Genomic DNA, 18971 nt, shown 5'->3' with positions numbered 1-18971 from the left:
CTCCTCAAATTTTAGATTTACATTGCATAATAATATATTAACAGAAGATTTTGCTATGTGTAAACGGCGCATAACCCGCGTAGGTGTGCGCGTCGTGGTTAACAATTTACAGTCACACTAAAAATGCAGAATTAATCAAAATAAGAAAAATATTTTTATGTTATTGTAAATAAGTTTTAGAGAAAAAAATGGAAGTGGAATATGACGACTCTGGTTGGCAGGGCCGCGCCAAAGGACAAACAAATCCGGAGGTAATTGAGTATAGAGCGTGTACGGCGTGGCAGGCAATCCCGGCACTTTGATGACGCTACTAGATAAACCATAAAAGATAGCAACTAAACATCATGTTATCCCATCCCAATCGAAGGAAACGCTTGAGGACAATCCGCAGAAGACGATACAGGAATGCCTGGAGAAGTTCCTCACACCGGACTACATCATGGAGCCGGGGATATTCACGCAGCTGAAGCGCTATTTCCAGTCGGGCGGATCTCCGGAGGAGGTTATATCGATGCTATCGGAGAACTACAAGGCGGTAGCCCAGATGGCCAACCTGCTAGCGGAGTGGCTCATCCTGGCGGGCGTCAAGGTTACCGAGGTCCAGGCCATGGTGGAGAATCATCTCAAGGAAATGATACTTAAGTCCTTCGATCCCAAGAAGGCGGACACCATATTCACGGAGGAGGGTGAGACGCCCGACTGGCTAACCGAGATGATCGACCACTATACGTGGCGCTCTCTAATCTACCGACTGGCCGAAGAATATCCCGACTGTCTAATGCTCAACTTTACAATCAAGTTGATCTCGGACGCGGGCTTCCAGAGCGAGATCACTTCCATTTCGACGGCGGCACAGCAGATTGAGGTCTTCTCGCGGGTGCTGAAGACCTCGATCGTCAAGTTTCTGAACAATCCGGATGATGTGCACGGCGCCATTCAGGAGTGCGCCCGAATGGTCTGCCATGGCCAGCACACTTACGTCTACTCCCAGGTGCTCATCCAGGTCCTCAGCCAGGAGCAGAAGGGTGGGTTCAACATGAAGCGGCTCTCTCAGGAAATTATTAAATACGCCCTGCAGAAGTATGAAAATAACTGACGATTCTATGCCCTTGTCCACATAGTCAGTCGTAACATAAATCCTTTCTTTTGCTTCTTTGTTTAGCAATCAAAATGTAACGCCGATTACAATGGCCCTGAATGGTTCGGCAGTCTATCCGCAGGCATGTCAAGCCCTAACTTCCATGCTCACCCGCAATACACTGAATCCCGCCGATATCACCGTGCTGTTTCGCAACTACTCTGGTACCGATCCGCCGCCCATCGACCTGATACGAAACCCTCAATTTCTTGAGCTCCTGGTGGACGCGCTCTTCCGTTCCGGCGTCAAGATCAATCCCGAGCACAAGCCGAAGTATATGTTTTTGTTAGCCTACGCGTCTGCGGTCATCGATCAGCCGGCCAAAAAGCGACCAATGACTGAGCGCATGCTAAACAAGGAGGAGCTAAAGAGCACCATCCAGGCTATCGAAAAGGCACACACCATTTGTAATGTGGACCAGGGTTCCACCGAGCTAATCGCCGAGTTGCAAACGCTCTACAATTGCATCAAGTAAGCCGACGGATATATATCCGAAAAAGGATTGGGTTCCTCTAACGTAAAGACCTCTTTTAATCGCAGATATCCTGTGGTGGGCGTTGGTGTCATTCGGTGGATCGAAAACGTGGTTATGGAGCCTTCGTATTTCAAGCTATCCACCGACAGCTGTCCCACGCATTTGGCGGTACTCGATGAAGTGGCCGCCGTTCATCCCACCCTGCAGCAGCAGATCCTCTTCCTGCTCATCCGCTTGTTTGAGTCTAAGCAGGATGAGCTGGAGATTCTCGTTCAACTGGAAATGAAGAAAATGATCCTGGACCGAATGGTTAACCTGTTGACGCGCGGCTGCGTTGTACCCGTTCTCAGATACATAAAGCAGTGCTGCGCCATCGAGGACACAGACATTTCGCTAATCCGATACTTCGTCACCGAGGTGCTGGAGACCATCACACATCCCTACTCGCCGGAGTTTGTGCAGCTGTTCCTGCCGATGGTGGAGAACGAGGAGATCACCGGCACAATGCGCGGCGAGGGCGACAACGATCCCGTCTCCGAGTTTATTGGTATGCAGCTATTCGTAGTCCACTTGTTGCCACGCCTCCTGCTCACCCATGTGCCTCATCTTTTTATCTTTTTCAGTTCACTGCAAGGCGCACTACACGACTGTATAGATTGTGACAATAGAACGTGCTTTACAGGCGACTTTCGTTCAAAGACGACCTCAATTAAGCCCAATTTTAATAACATTTAGTTTAAATAAACAATTTTTTAAATAGAATCTATTAAAGAAAAGTACCCAATTCTTCTTTTAGGCTAACAAAAAAAAATATGAAAAAATCTACAATGTATCTATCTAAATTTAATTATAAGCATCTTGGCCGCTAAAATTTCACTAGGCTTTGAAAAATGTTTAAGTTGTAAGTTTTTTATTATATTTTTTTTGTGTTAAAATTTCTAAAAACGCATTTAATTCAACATTTTGAACTAACTAATTAAGCTTTCAGAATTGTCAAGATTCTAAATGTATAAAAATATACTACTGATTGATACGTTATAACGAAATATATTGCAGAATAAATATTTGACAATAACGTAGGCATCATCATCATCATCAATCATTTGTCCCAAGGATCCAATACAAATCCAGATTACAACAATTGGCTCTGCCAGCAAATCCCAATTTGATGGACAAGTTACCAAAGAAACTCAAGCAAAATCGTAGTTTAATTTTATTGCAAACAATAAACATTCACACCTCATACAATTGCCATAAATTCAGCTTGAATGCGTGTTCACAATCTTGAAGCAATGATCTATATTATCATTCGGTTTTCGAATGGGTCTTCGGCACAAAAAAACTCTTAGAATGTATACAAAAAAAAAAAAAAAGTAATAGGGATGCAATGGAAACGACCTCAGTATTTTACATTTACACACATTTCCTTTCGTTGAGCACGCGCTTTTGCGGCAAAGGTCACAGGACTCGACGTGCTCCTGTCCAAAATCATGATTGGCTGTCGTCTTAGTTAAAGATAAACTGCAATGGGCCATGTTTAAAGCACTAAAGTATGGCATCTTAATAAGTCTGTGGTTTCTGCAGCTGCGCTTTTTTACAAAAACAAAAAAACGAAATCCTATCAAAACACAAATTAAAATTTTCGAGGGCTTACACTCGGCGTGAAGGAGTCGGAGTCGAGGAACAGCTGCTGCTGGCACACCCAACCAAGTGCTGATCCTCGAGAGCAAAAATGTTCACGCCTCGCAAATAATGTCTTTGGCTTGCGCTTCTCAATCGAATCACATGGGAAGATCTCGTTCGTTATGTATAAATTATAAATTGCTATTTATGTATAAATTGTGTGCGTTTTAGGCGTTAGCTTTGGCTGGCAGCGTTAAGTACTATTTGTCGGGGGTGGGGAAAGGGGGCGGGGGGCTGACTACAAATAGTTTAGTTGCTCTTCTTAACATCTTTGCTATCGCCGTCCTTGGCCTGCCCGCGGCCCAGGATCTTGGCCAGGCTGTCCCAAATGCCGCCGAAAAAGATGGCACAGCAGAGGTTCTCCAGCGGCAGGAAGGGATCGTGGATGCCCAGCAGAATGGAAGACAGCTTAAAGTAGACCAGGAATATGACGATGCCAAAGTAAACGAGCGCATGCGGTGCTGAGATCCAGTCGGTCTTCTTGTCCAGCACAAAGATGATCGAGGCCAGCAGGGAAGCCTTGGTGTAGCTGTTTTAGAGAAATCAAACATGGTCACAAATCCGGATACGGGAAGCACTCAAGTACTCACAAGCTGGGCTGCATGAATTCCATGGCCGTGGGAGTCCATGCTCCACGGATGAGACGCTCGATCAGCTTGGTGAATCCCGCTCCGTTGCCCTTCAGCGTGCCGATGATGATCATGATTATCCAGGCATTCGGATACAGCTTGGCCGCATGTCCCACACCATCGTACACCTTTTTTGCCCGGTAGATCTCCTTCATGGCACTGGCCACGATCTTTACGGGCAGGAACTTGGCCACCTTGTAACCGATGTCAAATGGCGTGTAGAAGACGACGTACCTGCGCGACATTTAATTGAGATTTCGAGCGGGCAATCAGCGAATGAACTTACCACACAGCTGTGCCCACGAGAAGCTGACCCGTGTTCTTGAGTGGGGCCAGTATCGGTTCGCCCAGCAGTCCGTTGGCCACCATACCGCCGGCGAAGATCACCAGCATGGTGGAGAGCCAGCAGGCGAGCGGATGCTTCCGCGAAAACGCCTGGGCATTGGCGCCCAAGTCCTCGCGCACGGCCAGCGCGGCAAGTAGACTGTGAGCGATGTCGAAGAACGGAAACATTTTCAGCTTGATGACCTGGTTGGCCACGTCCAAAAATGCTTCCGGGTCCATGATCACAGCCGATCTTGTGTCCTGCCTTCACGGATGATAATCTGGAAAAGGTAGTTTCATTTATTTTAAGACTCGTCAATCAAAATATGACAAAATATTGGAAAAACTTGAAAATATTCCAATAGATTTCTTTGCTAATTAATATAAATATTTTGTGCAATTAAATGCTGCTCCACAAAAAAAAAACGGAATAGAAAACTCGCACCAATGCTTCGTAAAAAGTTACATAACTGAAAAGTGGGAAACTCGTGTTTCAATATTTTCGAAAATTCTCTGTAATTCTGGGCAAAATAGACGCGAAATTCACACGGATTGGTGGCCATAACAGGTTCCCCAATCACCCAACTAGTGTTTCCTTACATTCCCAACAGTATCGACGTATTGGCGGGCTGTTTTTCAAATGCAATTCAAGCGATTTTTGAACTGCAGCAATCGGTGCACGGATGCTGCAGGGGATGTGTTGTAGAAGTTGTCAGATTATGTGTTCATGCAGACGAAACATAGAAAAAAAAAATTCGAATAAAAATTGCGCTGTTTTTGCCGCACCTCCAAAAATAAATTTCACCATGAGGGCTGTTAAAAGAAGCGCGCCGGGTCGGGCCTGACACATAAGTACATATATACATACGTACGATTGTTTATACCGACGATGGGGGCCAAGATAATAGCACCCCAAGGATCTAACATTGTGGCTCACTTAATTTGCTACCTAGCAATAACTCAAAAATAGAAATAATGAAACAAAAGATAATCTTTTCGAAGTGATTAGTAAAAGCCAGCATATCTAGTCTTCGTTTAGAAAACAAACTAAGTAATACCGACTAGTAGCATCTAATCTTATCTAATATTACTAAACTTAAAAGTAGTCCAACGACTAGTCAAGCGAATAATTGCAAAATCGCGGCGGCTAATGACCGAAGTTTCAATTTGAAATGTCTGGGGCACTTGGCAAATATTTATGTACACATGTACGGGATGAGTAGCGTTGGGTAAGTGCTAATATTTTAGCCACAGCTGTGTTTATTATGTACATATACTATATGTTGCCTGCCTCCTGGCTATTTTTGAGCGGCGTAAGTTGGAAGAGATTTGTCGGCGGCAGGCACATAATGTACATACTACAAGATGGTAAAAATCTATAGCCACATAGATTGCTGGGCTAAGGAGAGTGGAGTTGTCAGCCACTCTTACAAATCCGGGCACACACGCGGCGGGTGGCAAATGCAAATATTTGTAAGATTTAAACGAATTAAGCTGGAAATTACCTACGTCTAACACGCGAGCAAACGGATAATGGATAGCAGAGTGCAGCACGAACACTGGGAGACTGGGCCAGATATTATACTATATGGTATGGGGGCTGCTCTCGAGAACCTGATATATTATTAGAATGCTCGACTTTCTAGAGAACCGAAACTCTCGCGAGCAGAGCACCATTATCGCATTCTGACGGCTCTTTCAAAACCCAACGGAAATTGATTGCCCGCCCTATGTTGCACTTATTTTTCGACCGATTTACACGCTGAGTAAACATAAAATGAGATATACTCATGTGGCTTATGCTGATTAGTTGGTGTTATTATTGGGATACTACTATTTACACTCGTTGGCCGCTTACATAAATAATTGGATTGCGGCTAAACGTAAACAAACAGATAAAAGCTCCGCGAAGCTAAACAATTTGTGTCAGGTGTGACCGTTCGCGTTTCAAAATCCAACCAAAAGCCACTCAAAAATGCCTTCCATCCACCACTTATTTTGTGTTAGTAATTTAATATTGTTAATAGAATAATTTAAATGCTGTATTAGCTTTTACTTTGGTTTACAATATCCATGCCAAGACACTTAAATTGATTTTAAAATATGTTACTTATCCGCTTATGAATGCGATCGATGTGTAGGGTAGCTAAATAAATACAATTAATTATCCATAGCAGGGATAAAGGCAACAGGAATTTTTTATATGTGTAATTTAGTTTAATTGCCTTTGCTATTCCACTACTTAAAGTGATTGGGTTTGACAACAATATCGATATCTTACTACCTGCGGTGTGAATAACGCATTTTACGATTACCGATAGAAAAAGAGAAAGCTATGAAGGTGTGCACTGATTTTTCCAACACTGGCACTTCGGAGTTTTGTTTATTCGATATATACGTGAGCTCGGGTCCTTAAACAAATAAGTAATGTAACGGGAAGTTATTGATCCCCTTCCAATTGCGGTGATAAGTTCCCACGGTGTTAACAAAACAAAGACAACACTCAAAGAAATTCACTAACTTCGCTAACTGTGAATCTCAAACCATATCACGGCTTATATGTACATATATTGAAGTCCACATACGATAGTATATATACGTATGTATTTACTTGGCTTACAAAATTCTTTATTTGCACAAAACCTTGTGATATTGAGGTCAATATCTGAGAAGAAAAGGTGAGTGCATTCTAAGTTTTGTCTTAATCTTAGACCAATAGGCTAATTTCTGTTTAAACCACTAACATCAATTCGTATTCGTGCTTCTGCTACTTATTTGTCACCTAAAAATATGTATGTGTGGGCAAGTAGATATATGTGTGGATATATATGTTCATAGCGGAGTAAATGTGCGTGGTGTTGTGAATCTCGATTTTTGTACATATGTATGTATGTATGAATATATTTGGTAAACCGCTTTTTTCAATTTTATTCACGTCGCCGCGATTCGCATCATACATACATATGTATACATACGGACGCATAACGTAATCCCAAAAACCAAATCAAATTGGGAAAATACCTTTTCAGGCATTTTTGCGTACAATGTCTTCGTTCATAGCGCCAATTTGTCAATAAATTTAGGCAAACAGTAATTTCTTCTAAGTAGTAAGCAAACATCAGATTGTTTGCGATGATAAATATTTATTCATACCGTGCTTATGAATAGACATATCTTTGTGTTGTATGTATTTTATTCAATGCTTTCATTCCATTAGAATGCCATTGAGGATCTTTACGTTTAAAATAATACTATTTACCACGTTTAGCAAGAAATGTGTTCACATTTTTTTCACAACGATAAATTCCCTGCAATAGTAGGATTTCTTAATGCTGATTGGATGTATATACGTATGTATGTATGTACAGTATTTATGAACTCGATCTGATAAGAATCCCATTGCCGAATTGGAAAGTCTTGAACTTTAAGCAAATATAAAAAGAGGCAATTATATATTTTTTTAAATAAATTATTCGGGTAGATAAGGTTTCTTTTTCAAGCTTAGTTGGCCAAGCCAAAACTTCTGAGTTACACTTGACAAATAGTATGATAGCTCACATGAACACAATCAAACGACCGGTTTGTTTTTATAGTCTAATTTCTGAATTTAGTATACGATTTTCAGATGGCTTCCAACTCGACGAAAAAGAGTAAACCAAGCGGTATGCGCATATTGTGGATACCGGGCCGAAAGTCCCATTCCAAGGGTCGTTTTAATGCCACCAACAAGCATGTCTCGTACTCGGCACCACAGAAAAAGAGCGAAGTATGGTCCTTGGGCGGCAGCAAGGCTCAGGCCGAGCTGATTGACTTGTAAGTACGGTGGCGAGATTGTGATTAAGACACTCAAGTAGTTGTAGTTGTATTAACCAAACATGCGGCTTACCTATGCACAGTGACTAAGATATTTTCGTTTTAGTATAATCATAAGGAAGCTAATTATAAACTACCTTACAGTCCCTCCCCCGATTTGTCTGGCAACTCACCATCATCGTCGCTGAGCATTGTGGCCACCTGTTCGCTGGTCCAAGGATGCGCAAACAGCGATAGAGCATCCTCTGAGGACTTGGCCATCGTTTCGGAGACTGCCACACTGCCGACCACGCCTGTCAGCCCGAACTCACCCATCCCGTATAGTCCCACTTCCGAGACTGCAACCGCATCCACGCGAGCCATGACTTCGCCCAGCGTGATCACCACCGTCGTAATACAGGACTTGGTATGTTAGGCTATGTTCTATGTCCGCTCAATTCAATTGAATCCAACCATTATCCGCTTGCAGCACAACTTTTTGAGCCCCGAGGATTTGCCGAAGGTGCCAAATATGCCAGTAGCACAGGATACCGATGTGGTGCTAAATAGCTCGGCGGGAACCACAGCATCGATAGCAACCAACTCTTCGCCACTGGCCAATCATAAGCCGGGCTCGTCGCCGCCCGCCTCCCATTCCCAGCAAACAACGCCACAGAAAAATAGATATAAGAACCACAACAACAATCAGGTATAAATGATGTTCATGTACTTTGAACTATAATACTTATTTTTGCTGCACAAACAGGAGGATATCAATTCGATCGAGAGCATTTCCAGTTTAACCAGATTTCAGGGTAACGTCACAGACTTCGATTGGATCGACGAGATGGCGGCACAGCGAAACAGCAACGAAATGATGCACACGAATAAGCGCAAGATGCCCAAGAAGGTGGAGGCCCTGTCCGCCGATCAGTTGGATGCCAAGTCGTTTGGCTATGACAATGACAAGGCCAAATTGAATCGCAAGGAGTACGATGACAACGACGAGAAGGTCGTCAAATGCTTGTACTACTCACTGATGTGCTGCGACTGTACTATATCTTAAATGGATCGCGCATAATACGGATCCGCGTCCATGTAATATACCTCTCAGCCAACTATGTAAAAATATCTATATTCGATTTGTGGTGTACTTGGCGTACGCAGCTAAATAGGACAGAAGAAGACATAAGTATTAACGAATTTATAATGACTTACATGGAGCAACTAACATTGTGAAAATTCGGAAATTAAAAACTTCATGGCTACGACTATTTGGCTTGAATATTGAAATAAGTGAACGAAACACGTATATTTAGATATGTAGATATTTTCTATTTTTGTAAATAAAACATTTTCTACCGAAACCGAAACTCTGTATTTCACTGGGTTGGATGGATGCACTGCAACCTGAAAATATAAATATGCAATAAACAAAATAGAATGAAATAAAAAACCATAATAGTAATGCCTTCCCTTTCATTTGCGTGCAACGCAGAAATGCTTGAAAAATTACAACGATAAATAACAAACGAAGAAAAAGAATGGATTCGGATACTTAAAAATTGTTTACATTTATTAAAAAATTTATTAAACTAAAAACAATAAATCCTAAGACTAATTTTGTTGTATCGAAAGCGATATTTTCTCTTGTTCTCCGATGTTTGCCAATAAATCGATCAAAATTTATTTTGGTTTTTTTTTTCTCTTAACCATTTTCATCTTCCCTATTTGAATAGAAAAGATAATGGATAATGGCTGGGAACAATAAAAAAGGACACTGTCATCATTCAACTTGACATAACATTTTTCATAAAAATTTAATACAAACATTAAATTTACAAATATATATATAAAAACAATTCACAATCACATATAAATTTTTATCATTTTCAGATGTTAAATATTTCGATTCGCTATATTCCTTCAAAGCAAGGTTACAATTTACTAGTCCAGAGCAAGAAAGCCAAGATCAAAGTTCTTGATGGTTGGTTGGTTGGTTGGTTGGTACAATTACGTTCGCTGTCGCGTCGTCCATTGTTCAATCAATCAGCTACGGATGTTTGTACGGCTTGTGCTTGATGACGGATGATTTGTTCGGTTCGCATCCGTATGCCTATCGTAATGAAGCATGTCATCATCATTGCCTCCGTTCGCATTGCACCTTGGTGGTTGGGTCTCTGCTTTCTGGGCTCCGGCTCCATTGCAGTGAAACTCGATCGCATCAATATCATTTGTACTCTCAATGTAAAATTCGTGTCCATGATCATTGCCCTTGCGGTCGTAGACGATCCTGTTGCTTATATCTGTGCCCACGTTGCCGTCCAACTCGTCATCGGAATTATCACCATCTGTATCGTCGTCCTCGCCAATGTTAAAAATGAATCTTGCATCGCTGGCGGGCTTGGCGGACAAGTTCTTTCGCCTGCACGACGACGTGTTCGCTATTTTCCTATATCGCACTGAATTCCTGGATACATGGTTGCTATTGCGCTGCACAAAAAGAGTACGAAACTTGAACTTGAAGCTATATTCAATTACCTTTAGGTCAGTTTCTCACCTGTAAAACAGCAAAGATGATGGAGAATATTGTTATGATCAGCAGGCATATGGCCACAGCTATGGCTGTGATTGCCGTCAGCGGGGAGTCCAGTCGCAGGACGAACTCCCTGGCATTGCCGTCGTTCTCGAAGGATCCGTGCTTGGATTCGCTGCTTTTGTACGCACTACCGCTGCCCACAACCGTGCGCCGCTTGCCACCCGTCGAGGCAGCCTTGCATTCGCCTGAAATCAGTTGCCATTTCAATGATATTAGATCCTGCTGCTCGTATATAAACTGTTTGCCTACCGGTTTCGCCATCGCAATTGCAGCACGCCGCTGACGAAGTCTTTTCGGCCAACGTTTGATTCTGACAACAGGACACACACTGGCCGTTCAGCTGGTCCAGGTGGAGCGGCGGCACACAGCCCTTGCACGAGAACTGGCCGGGTCCGAAGCAGGAGCGGCACGAATCGTGGCACGTTTTGCATGTGGCCGACGTCGTATCGTAATATTGTGAGCTCAGGCACTCCATGCACAGACCGCCATCGAGCATCGAGTGTGGCGGACACGACGTGCAGGCCAATGGTCCAGCATCTGGGAAAGAAAAACGTTGGGGAAATACATTATGCTAGAAAATTGACAGCTAGATGAGAATACAACATACCATTGCACGTCTTGCAGTAATGGTGACACTTCTGGCATCCAAAGTCCGACTTGTAGAAGCCCTCGGGGCACTCGGGATGGCATTCGCCGGCGGCCAGTTGCCATCCGGCCGGGCACTGGACGCACTGGTTGCGCCTCGGTCCGCTGCAGGTGTGGCAGCTGAGATAGCACTTGGCGCAAATGCCACGATCGCTGTAGTAACTATAATGATACACGGCACACATTGAGAGTTGCGGCTCCGGGACACTGGTGGTACTTCAATCTTAACAGCTTACCCATCGGCACAGGTGGTGCGACATTCGCCATTCTGCAGCTCCAGACCCTTGGAGCAGTTGCTGCAGTTCGTCCGCGAGACGCACTGGCTGCACGTGTGCAGACATGGTGAGCATAGGGAGCCCGCTTCCATGAAGAAGCCCTCGCGACAGCCGCTAACACAGCGACTCTGTTCCAGCAGTCGATTCGGCGGGCAGGACGTGCAGCTGGTATCCGCTGGTCCGTTGCAGCTGCCGCAGGATGCGTGGCACGGGCGGCACTGTCCCTCATCCTGGCTGAAGAACTCAGCTGCAGGATGAAGAGCAATTCAGCAAATTATACATTAAATCAAGCAATTAAAAAAAAGGGTAGCAACTAAGATTCAATCTCATAGTTTTTCCTCCCTTAAAATTAAGTTTTTCTTCAGTGGGAAAGGCAAAGAGAATACCCTTTCCTAACTAATATAGATATAAACTGGATGCCTTTGGATAAGCTTACATTCACTGCAGCCTTCGCTGCCGCTCACGATGCACTTGTCCCGCTTGTTCAGCGTCCAGTTTTGAAGGCACTCGGAGCAAACTCCGTTGCTGGTGCAGGTCTTACATCCCTCCTGGCAGGGCATGCACTCCAGACGTTTTTTGTCGGCATAGAATCCGTCCGGACAGCTAATAAGGCATTTGTTTTGCCAGGCATATCGACTCGAGCGGCACGTGATGCAGTCCTGGTCCGTGGGGCCATTGCAGGTGGCGCAAGTCGAGTGGCAGAAGGCACATCTATTGAACGCGATGTGATTAACAAATTAAGCACTTATTGCGCTAACCAAATATATGTTTACTCACTTGTTATCCTCCGTTTCGTACGTATCCAAGGGACAGGCCGAGTAGCATTTGTGCTCATGCATGACCAAGTGGTGATCACAGCTAGTGCAGTACTCGGGATGGTCCTGGCATGAGGCACAGTTGGGCTCGCAGGGAACGCACGTTCTATTCCTGCTGTCTGTACAAAGAAATGATTGTTTAACAACAGCAAATGTTTGAAGAACAAAGCCAGATGATTATTACTTTCAAAATATCCGTCCGGGCAGAATTGCAGGCAGACGGCGAGATCGATGACGTGCAGGTGGGCCGGAGCACATGTGAGGCAGCTGTCGGGTCCGGCACCGGCGCACGTTTCGCAGGTGTCGTGGCAGGGCCAGCAGATTCCAACCTGGTTGGGAAAGGAACGCGGTGGGCAGCGACTTACACAAGTACTGTAAACATAAGACCATTAGCACCCGAGCTCCACAAATGCGCGCTGGTACCACTTACTTGTCCAAGCGGTAGTGACTGCAGGCAACGCACTGCGTGGGTCCACGGCCATAGCAGCCGGAGGAGTCGCACTCGGCATCGCAGGAGTGCAGGATCTTCTTGTCGCCGTCCCTCGTTTCGGGCGCCGCTACCAGTTGAGCAGCAGAGGCGGTAAATCCAAGCGATTCAGCGGACGAGCCGCCAGCAATCGCTGCGGTCACATTCTGACCGTCGAGTGTAGCTGTTGCCGGTTCCGGATCGGAGCCAGCGCTGCTAAAGATGTTCTGATAGTTGAGGTAACTGGCAAAGCTATCCGTATTGAAGTTCCCACCCTCGTTGGCAGGCTGGCCAATGTTCGAGGCCGATGGGAAGAGGAACGGATTGGAGCTGCTAGGGCTGCGCAGCTGGGGACTGCTGTTCAGCAGCTCGGACTTGAGCCGCATGGGCTGAGTGGAAGTGCCATAGAATATCAGCTGCCACTTGGACAGGATGCCCGGCTGATTGACGCGCCGGCGTCCGCCGTTGATCACCTGCAGGGTCCAGCGACCCTCCGCCTTCTCGCCCCAAAAGTGAACGCTCAGGAAGGGCCAGTCATCGAAGTTGGACTTGACGATGTCGCGCGGCCTCTCAAACAACAGGGTACTGGTGGTGCCCATCGGCGAGGTGAGCAGTATGCGCAGATTTCCTCGCGGGAAAAACCGTAGGGTAATGCGACATTGGACATGCTCTAGGTAACGCACTTCATTGATCGTGCCCGCACACCCATTGACATCCATATGCGTGGCCAAAGTGTTGCCGTATGCACCGTCTATCTTGCGATCCTCATTATTTTCCCGCGACTTGCAGATGTGCTGCGGCGGCACCGATGTCCACTGCTCCGCCAGCGACACCATTGCTCCAGCGTCCATTAAACCGTACCCAAACTTGTGGCTGTACTTTCGCTTCACACCGTTCAGCGTCCATCCGTTCTCCTTCTCCAGTGGCGCCGGCCTTGATGTGTACACCACCAAGTATTGCATGTCGCGCCAAGTCAATTCCGGATTGGCCTCTAGCGCCAGGGCGCAAATGCCGGCTGCCAGTGGTGCCGATGCCGAGGTGCCCGTATGTTCCACCGTACAGATATGATCGGGTCTCAGGCTGCCGTCCATGTCGACGGTGGCGACGCTCTTGTCATGTCCCGGCGTTCCGGAGCTGTAGGTGGTAGCCAGCGTGGAGGAGCACTCCTCCAGGTACCAGGGCTTGAAGCTGCAACAGCATTACTGAATCAGAATCCAAGTCTACATCCTGTCAACTTACCCGGCTTGAGTGGCACTCGAAATGGAAAGGGTGAAGATCGAATTGGTGTAGCCATCGCAGTTGCAGGAGTCAGTGTAGCGTCCACCGTTGCCAGAGGCCCAAACGAAAATCGAGCCCTTGCCCTGCCGACCGCTGGTCACTCCGTAGATGAAGGCTCGGCGGGCCAACGGACCAGGACCATCGACAGTGGAGCCATCATCCTCCGGTCCCCAGGAAGCGCTGTATATATCGATGTGCGACGGATTAAGACTCAATGCCTGGGCCTCAACCACATCGTTGACCTTTCCGTCCAGCATTCGTACTCCTAATAGCAAACAGCTTAGATGGTTTGCAGTTGATACACACCAACCATGATCACTTACCACCAATGCTGGCATTGTAGGCCACTCCCACTCCGCAGTAATTGTTGAAAGCCACCGCGGCCACTTCGCCGGCACATCTGGTTCCGTGCTTGTTGTCACCATTGTCCTGGGGCGTTGGATCCGAATCGTTGCCATTAATATCGAAAGAGGCCTCGGGATCCTGCGTTTAAATCGTATTTTTAACAATTGATCATAGGATTTTTTTGTTGGGATACTTACATAGTTTTGGGCCAAATCGGGATGGTTTGTCTGAATCCCATCGTCCAGAATGGACACGACCACGCCCTTGCCGGTGTAGCCCTTTTGCCAGGCGGGACCCACATTCATGTCCAAGCCATCCTTGGCGCCGCCATTCTACAAAGCGATTTTTGTGGGAATTTACAAATTGATTAACAAACGAAGAGATAAGCAAAAATAGGCAATCATTCCACAAAGAAATCCAAACATTTACAAATTAAGCATGTTAAAAGAAAAGAAAATATTTCGAAATCAACAAAATCAACACTAAACACGGTTAGTAGCAATCGATTGAACGTCTCAAAGGAAACTACGCTGAGCTAATGGACTATGGACTATAAAATATATATGGATTCATGAAGCATGCATTTAAATGAGAGATGATTACATACTTTACTCACCAGATACCACTGTTCCTTAAACAACGGATCCGGAAAGATGAAATGCGAGCTGACATCCCGGTACTCCATGCGCTGTGAGTGCGAGGCTAACGAAATCGATTCTGGGGAGAATGAAAGATGCGGATTCGGATCGACAACGTAGCCGCCGTGTTGGCGTAAAAGATTATACGGACTGTAGGTGGGTAAGTCCTGGTACGGGCCGTCCCTCTTTCGGCGCACCTTCTCGTGCTGTTGCTGCATCCATTTCACCTGCAAGGCAATCACGATTGAAATCTCTGCTCCCACTGGATACTTTTTAAAGAGTACGCACCTCGTTCTCTGATTTAAGGGCGCCCTGATGCTTGCGACTGGAGCGCAGCGAACGCTTTGATACATGGTGATGCTGAAACAGATAGTAGTTGTCCAGCGATCCAATCTATGAAAAAATTAAGTAAATTGTGTGAGCACCAATTCCATGGCAGCGTTGGACAAACATTCTTCTCACCTGTCCTCTATTGATAAATCCATGTTTGTTAGCTATAACATCTGCCATTTGCTTGCCAGCTGGAATGTTGACGGCGAACTCATTTGTGTATATCGCCTCCTCCGGAATGCTGAAGGCGCCAAACATATCGACCCCGTCGAAGTCGAGGCTATTTGACTGCCGTTCAAGCTGCTCAACAATTTCATCTTTCGCACTGGCATTTGTGTGAGTATTTTCATAGTTATAATCGTATTTGCCGCCGCTAATGGTCTCAGCTTGACCCGCTCTTTCACCTCCCAGGTCGACCTTGTGGAGCTCTCTATCATTACGATAATCAACATCATCATTGGCATTGGATGATGATGTTGGGGGATTTGTTCTTCTACTGCTGTGCGGTGACGACACATCGTATGTTGTCGACGCACTATCGTTGCTGAGTATTCCGGCATAATTCTGAGTCTCACCCGCACTACTCCGTAGAGCACAACTAGTATTTGGGCTTAGGATTACTAAAAATAATACAAAATATATACAGCTCTGTGCCATTCGGTTAAATGTACATAAATAGATTCTATTGAGTTTTGCCGTTGCCGTTTCATTTGCTCTTTGTGTTGCAGTCGTTCCAGGGTCATGGACTCGCATATGGAGCATCATCTTTCGCCGTCCGATCTTTCGGTACGTTGGCTCTGCGAGAGATTTGGGGCCTCCACAGCGGGAAGGTCGCTGCTTCTCCAAGCCGGACGACCATGGATCTGTGATCTGTGGCGCGGTTCCAATTCTACCGATGGTAACTCGGCTGGACCTCGTCGTATTTGACATATTTAACTAAGTTTAGCTAATGGTATTAAGGTAGTTTGATTCTCCCGAAGAGTCCTTTTGCGACGTTTCCCTTTCCTGTTGTCGTACTCATGAATCTATTTTTTTGATCTCGTATCTCACGATCTAGTATCTGCAAGAGAACACGAAAAAGCACTTCAATTGTAGATTGAATTTGTGTTGTGCGAGAGACCCAAATAAAAACCTTGGACCGGTTAAACGTGGGCTTTTTATAACCAGAGATGCCAAAATGATTCATATATCGTATATCACAGATATTTATGGCCGAAACGGTTTGTGCTTACTTATTAATGAAGTGCCTATTTGCGATGATCCATTGTTCGTCGGATGACACAACAGAATCACCTGGGGGGAACTACAGGTAAGTGTTAACAATGAGTAAGCCATATACACATATCTCTGTACATAGATATGTACGTATCTATGCACATGTCATTTGATTCTATTGTTTTCGGTCGGAAAGTCCCCCGAAGTGTAAGATGCAGTGGGTCTGCAATAGGGGAATTATGCAATAGCCCATTCTAATCATGTTTCTAATTAACATATTCACCACTACGGAACCCGAGCTTTTAAATTGAATTAACATTATTCTTTATTGAAATAGCATTATACTAAGCTCAATAGCAATTGAAAGTTATAAACAAATAACGGAAAACCGGGGATATCACTCCATCGAACCACGCTTGTTTATATGAAAACCCTATTAAAAAACAGAGAGTTACCGTACACCTGCGACCAAATGAAGAAATTTAATTTTATAATCAAACCAATTAGGCATTGCCAACGCGTTTCCAATTAGAAAATAATATATGTATGTATGTATGCACACGGCGCTGCGTGTAAATTTATATTATCAATGTTTAAATTTGCGCACGCTTCTTTCAATTTTTATGAGTACATGTATATGTATGTATGTATGCATATGTGTTAGTCAAGTGATATGTTTATCCCATATTTCGATATACATATGTACATAGGATATGCAGTTATGCATGCCCGATATTGCATAGCTAGACGCATATGCTACATGAAAAGGCTATTAAATTATGGCTATGGTATCATATCAACAGTATCATATGTACATACAACATCTATTCCGGTCTCTGTTTTACTGTGCCATTCGTTTAAAAAAACATACATATATGGCTGTGTTCGCTTGTAAGGAAATACTTTATAATACACTTTGCCGAGCATAATCCTACCAACGTATGCATATGTACGTGTGTATATATGTATATGTTTCTGGGCAAGTTCAGCTTGTACATCTCCCATTTTCCATCTCAGTCACTCTCGCTGTATTTCCCACATGCTTATTAAATCACACATCTCCACACTTAATCACACTAATTTCGCACTGTGTGCACACTATCAACAAAAAAACAACAACAACAATTAAGCCACCAAGCCAACTTATTTTTGTATGTATACATTTGCGTCCGATAATGTTTATGTGGCTGTGTGGGTCCGTGGGGCTTTACACATTTGCAATTTTTATGCGTAAGAGTTGCCATTTCGATGGTGCATACATACATACACCCACAGATGTATGAAATCACGTAATGCAAGCCATGCATTCGTATGCTCTTTGCGTACATACATACATCATTGTGCATCAGAAATGGCAATAGCGATTCATGTAATCCAAAGCATTATATGTACATACATATTTATGCACAAATTGGCTCAAAGCGGTCACATTTAGAAATAAATCACAGATACACTCTCTAAGCTTTATTTAGCTATTGTTAAATCAATGCAATGCTATGCAAAACGCAATCGAACAGACTGAAAACTGAAACTGAGACTTGAAAAGCGAAAGAGAACGCATGCTTACCATGCGTACATACAATATAGGAACTAGCCGAAAGCCGAAAGACCAAAAAGCCGACCGAACGAACAAGCGACGCAACCTCGACTGCGCTCCAGCTTAAACTGAACTTTATTTTGAAGTTAATACATATAGCCAACGTTGGTTGTTTCTTTCTCGCTGGATTTGTGCTAACCGCATACACAAACACACGCCAAGTATTAACGTACAAACGAACATACAAACGTACGTACATACAATCGTGCAATCAAACATTCGTACATTGGCAAGTGTATGTATGTTTTTACATAAAGCACAGCTTTCGGAGCTTTCAAAACAAAATGCAAAACATAACACGCAACCGTGCTGTAACAATAAAAAAAAAGAGAAATATCAACTATTACGTACGCACGCATACACCGACGTGCATTTCGTACCACAGCCGATGATAAATACACATTTAAGACGTGTTTCGATAGGAAACTGAAACTTTCGTGCAAGCCAAGTACATACATACACACAAACCGCTGGAAGCTTGTCCATCCATCCAGCCATACGTATGTTTGTACCGTACATACATACGTGCGAAGACGCTCTCTAAGCGCTGACATTCAAACAAGAGATAACATTTAGCGGTAGCGCAAGGTTTTCGTTGTTATTGGTTAGCCGAGATTAGCGTTTCCATTTTCCGCTTTTTTGTGACCCGAAAAACAAATGAATCCAGTCGCACAAAATCCCCCATAAATGTTTGGTTGTTTGTATGTACATATGTATTTAAGCCAAA

At 44.4% G+C, this 18971-nt stretch overlaps 4 protein-coding genes across 14 annotated transcripts; 2 read left to right on the top strand and 2 right to left on the bottom strand.

Moving 5' to 3' along the window:
* Window positions 1-81: 81 nt before the first annotated feature.
* LOC6726134 (negative elongation factor D) lies at window positions 82-2375 on the top strand. Its single transcript, XM_002107075.4, has 5 exons — window positions 82-251; window positions 368-1080; window positions 1163-1609; window positions 1679-2160; window positions 2237-2375. Exons 1-5 carry the CDS (start codon window positions 189-191, stop codon window positions 2266-2268), a joined length of 1737 nt encoding a protein of 578 aa, XP_002107111.1. The 5' UTR covers window positions 82-188; the 3' UTR covers window positions 2269-2375.
* Window positions 2376-2813: 438 nt separating this feature from the next.
* Window positions 2814-6210, bottom strand: LOC6726133 (trimeric intracellular cation channel type 1B.1). 5 transcript variants are annotated; one of them, XM_039297466.2, is made up of 4 exons: window positions 6108-6210; window positions 4212-4530; window positions 3887-4159; window positions 2814-3825 (listed from the first exon to the last, which is right to left on the bottom strand). In XM_039297466.2, exons 2-4 carry the CDS (start codon window positions 4487-4489, stop codon window positions 3546-3548), a joined length of 831 nt encoding a protein of 276 aa, XP_039153400.1. In that variant the 5' UTR covers window positions 4490-4530; window positions 6108-6210; the 3' UTR covers window positions 2814-3545. The 5 variants fall into 5 exon arrangements, with proteins under 5 accessions (XP_039153400.1, XP_044779557.1, XP_016039650.1 ...); XM_044923622.1 differs by lacking the exon at window positions 6108-6210 and adding an exon at window positions 6084-6099; XM_016174035.3 differs by lacking the exon at window positions 6108-6210 and adding an exon at window positions 5755-5907.
* A 380-nt stretch (window positions 6211-6590) lies between these two features.
* On the top strand, window positions 6591-9414 carry LOC6726132. 3 transcript variants are annotated; one of them, XM_016172486.3, is made up of 5 exons: window positions 6591-6927; window positions 7875-8062; window positions 8207-8468; window positions 8532-8750; window positions 8808-9414. In XM_016172486.3, exons 2-5 carry the CDS (start codon window positions 7875-7877, stop codon window positions 9105-9107), a joined length of 969 nt encoding a protein of 322 aa, XP_016039646.1. In that variant the 5' UTR covers window positions 6591-6927; the 3' UTR covers window positions 9108-9414. The 3 variants fall into 3 exon arrangements, with proteins under 3 accessions (XP_016039646.1, XP_016039647.1, XP_016039648.1); XM_016172487.3 differs by having other exon boundaries at window positions 7861-8062; XM_016172488.3 differs by lacking the exon at window positions 7875-8062.
* Window positions 9415-9590: 176 nt separating this feature from the next.
* Window positions 9591-18389, bottom strand: LOC6726131 (furin-like protease 2). 5 transcript variants are annotated; one of them, XM_016174028.3, is made up of 17 exons: window positions 18215-18389; window positions 15565-16492; window positions 15391-15495; window positions 15254-15329; window positions 15081-15181; window positions 14662-14796; window positions 14443-14602; window positions 14081-14384; window positions 12806-14029; window positions 12560-12747; window positions 12338-12494; window positions 11997-12271; window positions 11522-11807; window positions 11248-11447; window positions 10890-11177; window positions 10602-10825; window positions 9591-10534 (listed from the first exon to the last, which is right to left on the bottom strand). In XM_016174028.3, the coding sequence occupies exons 2-17, from the start codon at window positions 16360-16362 to the stop codon at window positions 10091-10093; spliced, it is 4965 nt and encodes a 1654-aa protein (XP_016039640.1). In that variant the 5' UTR covers window positions 16363-16492; window positions 18215-18389; the 3' UTR covers window positions 9591-10090. The 5 variants fall into 5 exon arrangements, with proteins under 5 accessions (XP_016039640.1, XP_016039643.1, XP_016039641.1 ...); XM_016174031.3 differs by having other exon boundaries at window positions 15072-15181; window positions 18215-18387; XM_016174029.3 differs by having other exon boundaries at window positions 15081-15329.
* Window positions 18390-18971: the final 582 nt, after the last annotated feature.

This window comes from Drosophila simulans, chromosome X (assembly GCF_016746395.2).
Source record: "Drosophila simulans strain w501 chromosome X, Prin_Dsim_3.1, whole genome shotgun sequence".
In the NCBI taxonomy this organism is placed as follows: domain Eukaryota; kingdom Metazoa; phylum Arthropoda; class Insecta; order Diptera; family Drosophilidae; genus Drosophila; species Drosophila simulans.
The sequence above is the reverse complement of the archived record's forward strand: the minus strand, read 5'-3'. Positions and strand labels throughout refer to the sequence as shown.

Bases quoted from the DNA above. Each gene is read 5' to 3' on its own strand.
- LOC6726134 (XM_002107075.4), top strand. From the start codon at position 189: ATGGAAGTGGAATATGACGACTCTGGTTGGCAGGGCCGCGCCAAAGGA. The intron at 252-367 runs GTAATTGAGTAT...TCCCAATCGAAG, and splicing joins AAGGACAAACAAATCCGGAG to GAAACGCTTGAGGACAATCC. The intron at 1,081-1,162 runs GTATGAAAATAA...TTCTTTGTTTAG, and splicing joins ATTAAATACGCCCTGCAGAA to CAATCAAAATGTAACGCCGA.
- LOC6726133 (XM_039297466.2), bottom strand. From the start codon at position 4,489: ATGGACCCGGAAGCATTTTTGGACGTGGCCAACCAGGTCATCAAGCTG. The intron at 4,160-4,211 runs GTAAGTTCATTC...AATGTCGCGCAG, and splicing joins CTCGTGGGCACAGCTGTGTG to GTACGTCGTCTTCTACACGC. The intron at 3,826-3,886 runs GTGAGTACTTGA...TCTCTAAAACAG, and splicing joins GAATTCATGCAGCCCAGCTT to CTACACCAAGGCTTCCCTGC.
- LOC6726132 (XM_016172486.3), top strand. From the start codon at position 7,875: ATGGCTTCCAACTCGACGAAAAAGAGTAAACCAAGCGGTATGCGCATA. The intron at 8,063-8,206 runs GTAAGTACGGTG...ACTACCTTACAG, and splicing joins CAGGCCGAGCTGATTGACTT to TCCCTCCCCCGATTTGTCTG. The intron at 8,469-8,531 runs GTATGTTAGGCT...ATCCGCTTGCAG, and splicing joins CCGTCGTAATACAGGACTTG to CACAACTTTTTGAGCCCCGA.
- LOC6726131 (XM_016174025.3), bottom strand. From the start codon at position 16,362: ATGTCAAATACGACGAGGTCCAGCCGAGTTACCATCGGTAGAATTGGA. The intron at 11,448-11,521 runs GTAAGCTGTTAA...GTATCATTATAG, and splicing joins CGCACCACCTGTGCCGATGG to TTACTACAGCGATCGTGGCA. The intron at 10,826-10,889 runs GTAGGCAAACAG...AACTGATTTCAG, and splicing joins CAATTGCGATGGCGAAACCG to GCGAATGCAAGGCTGCCTCG.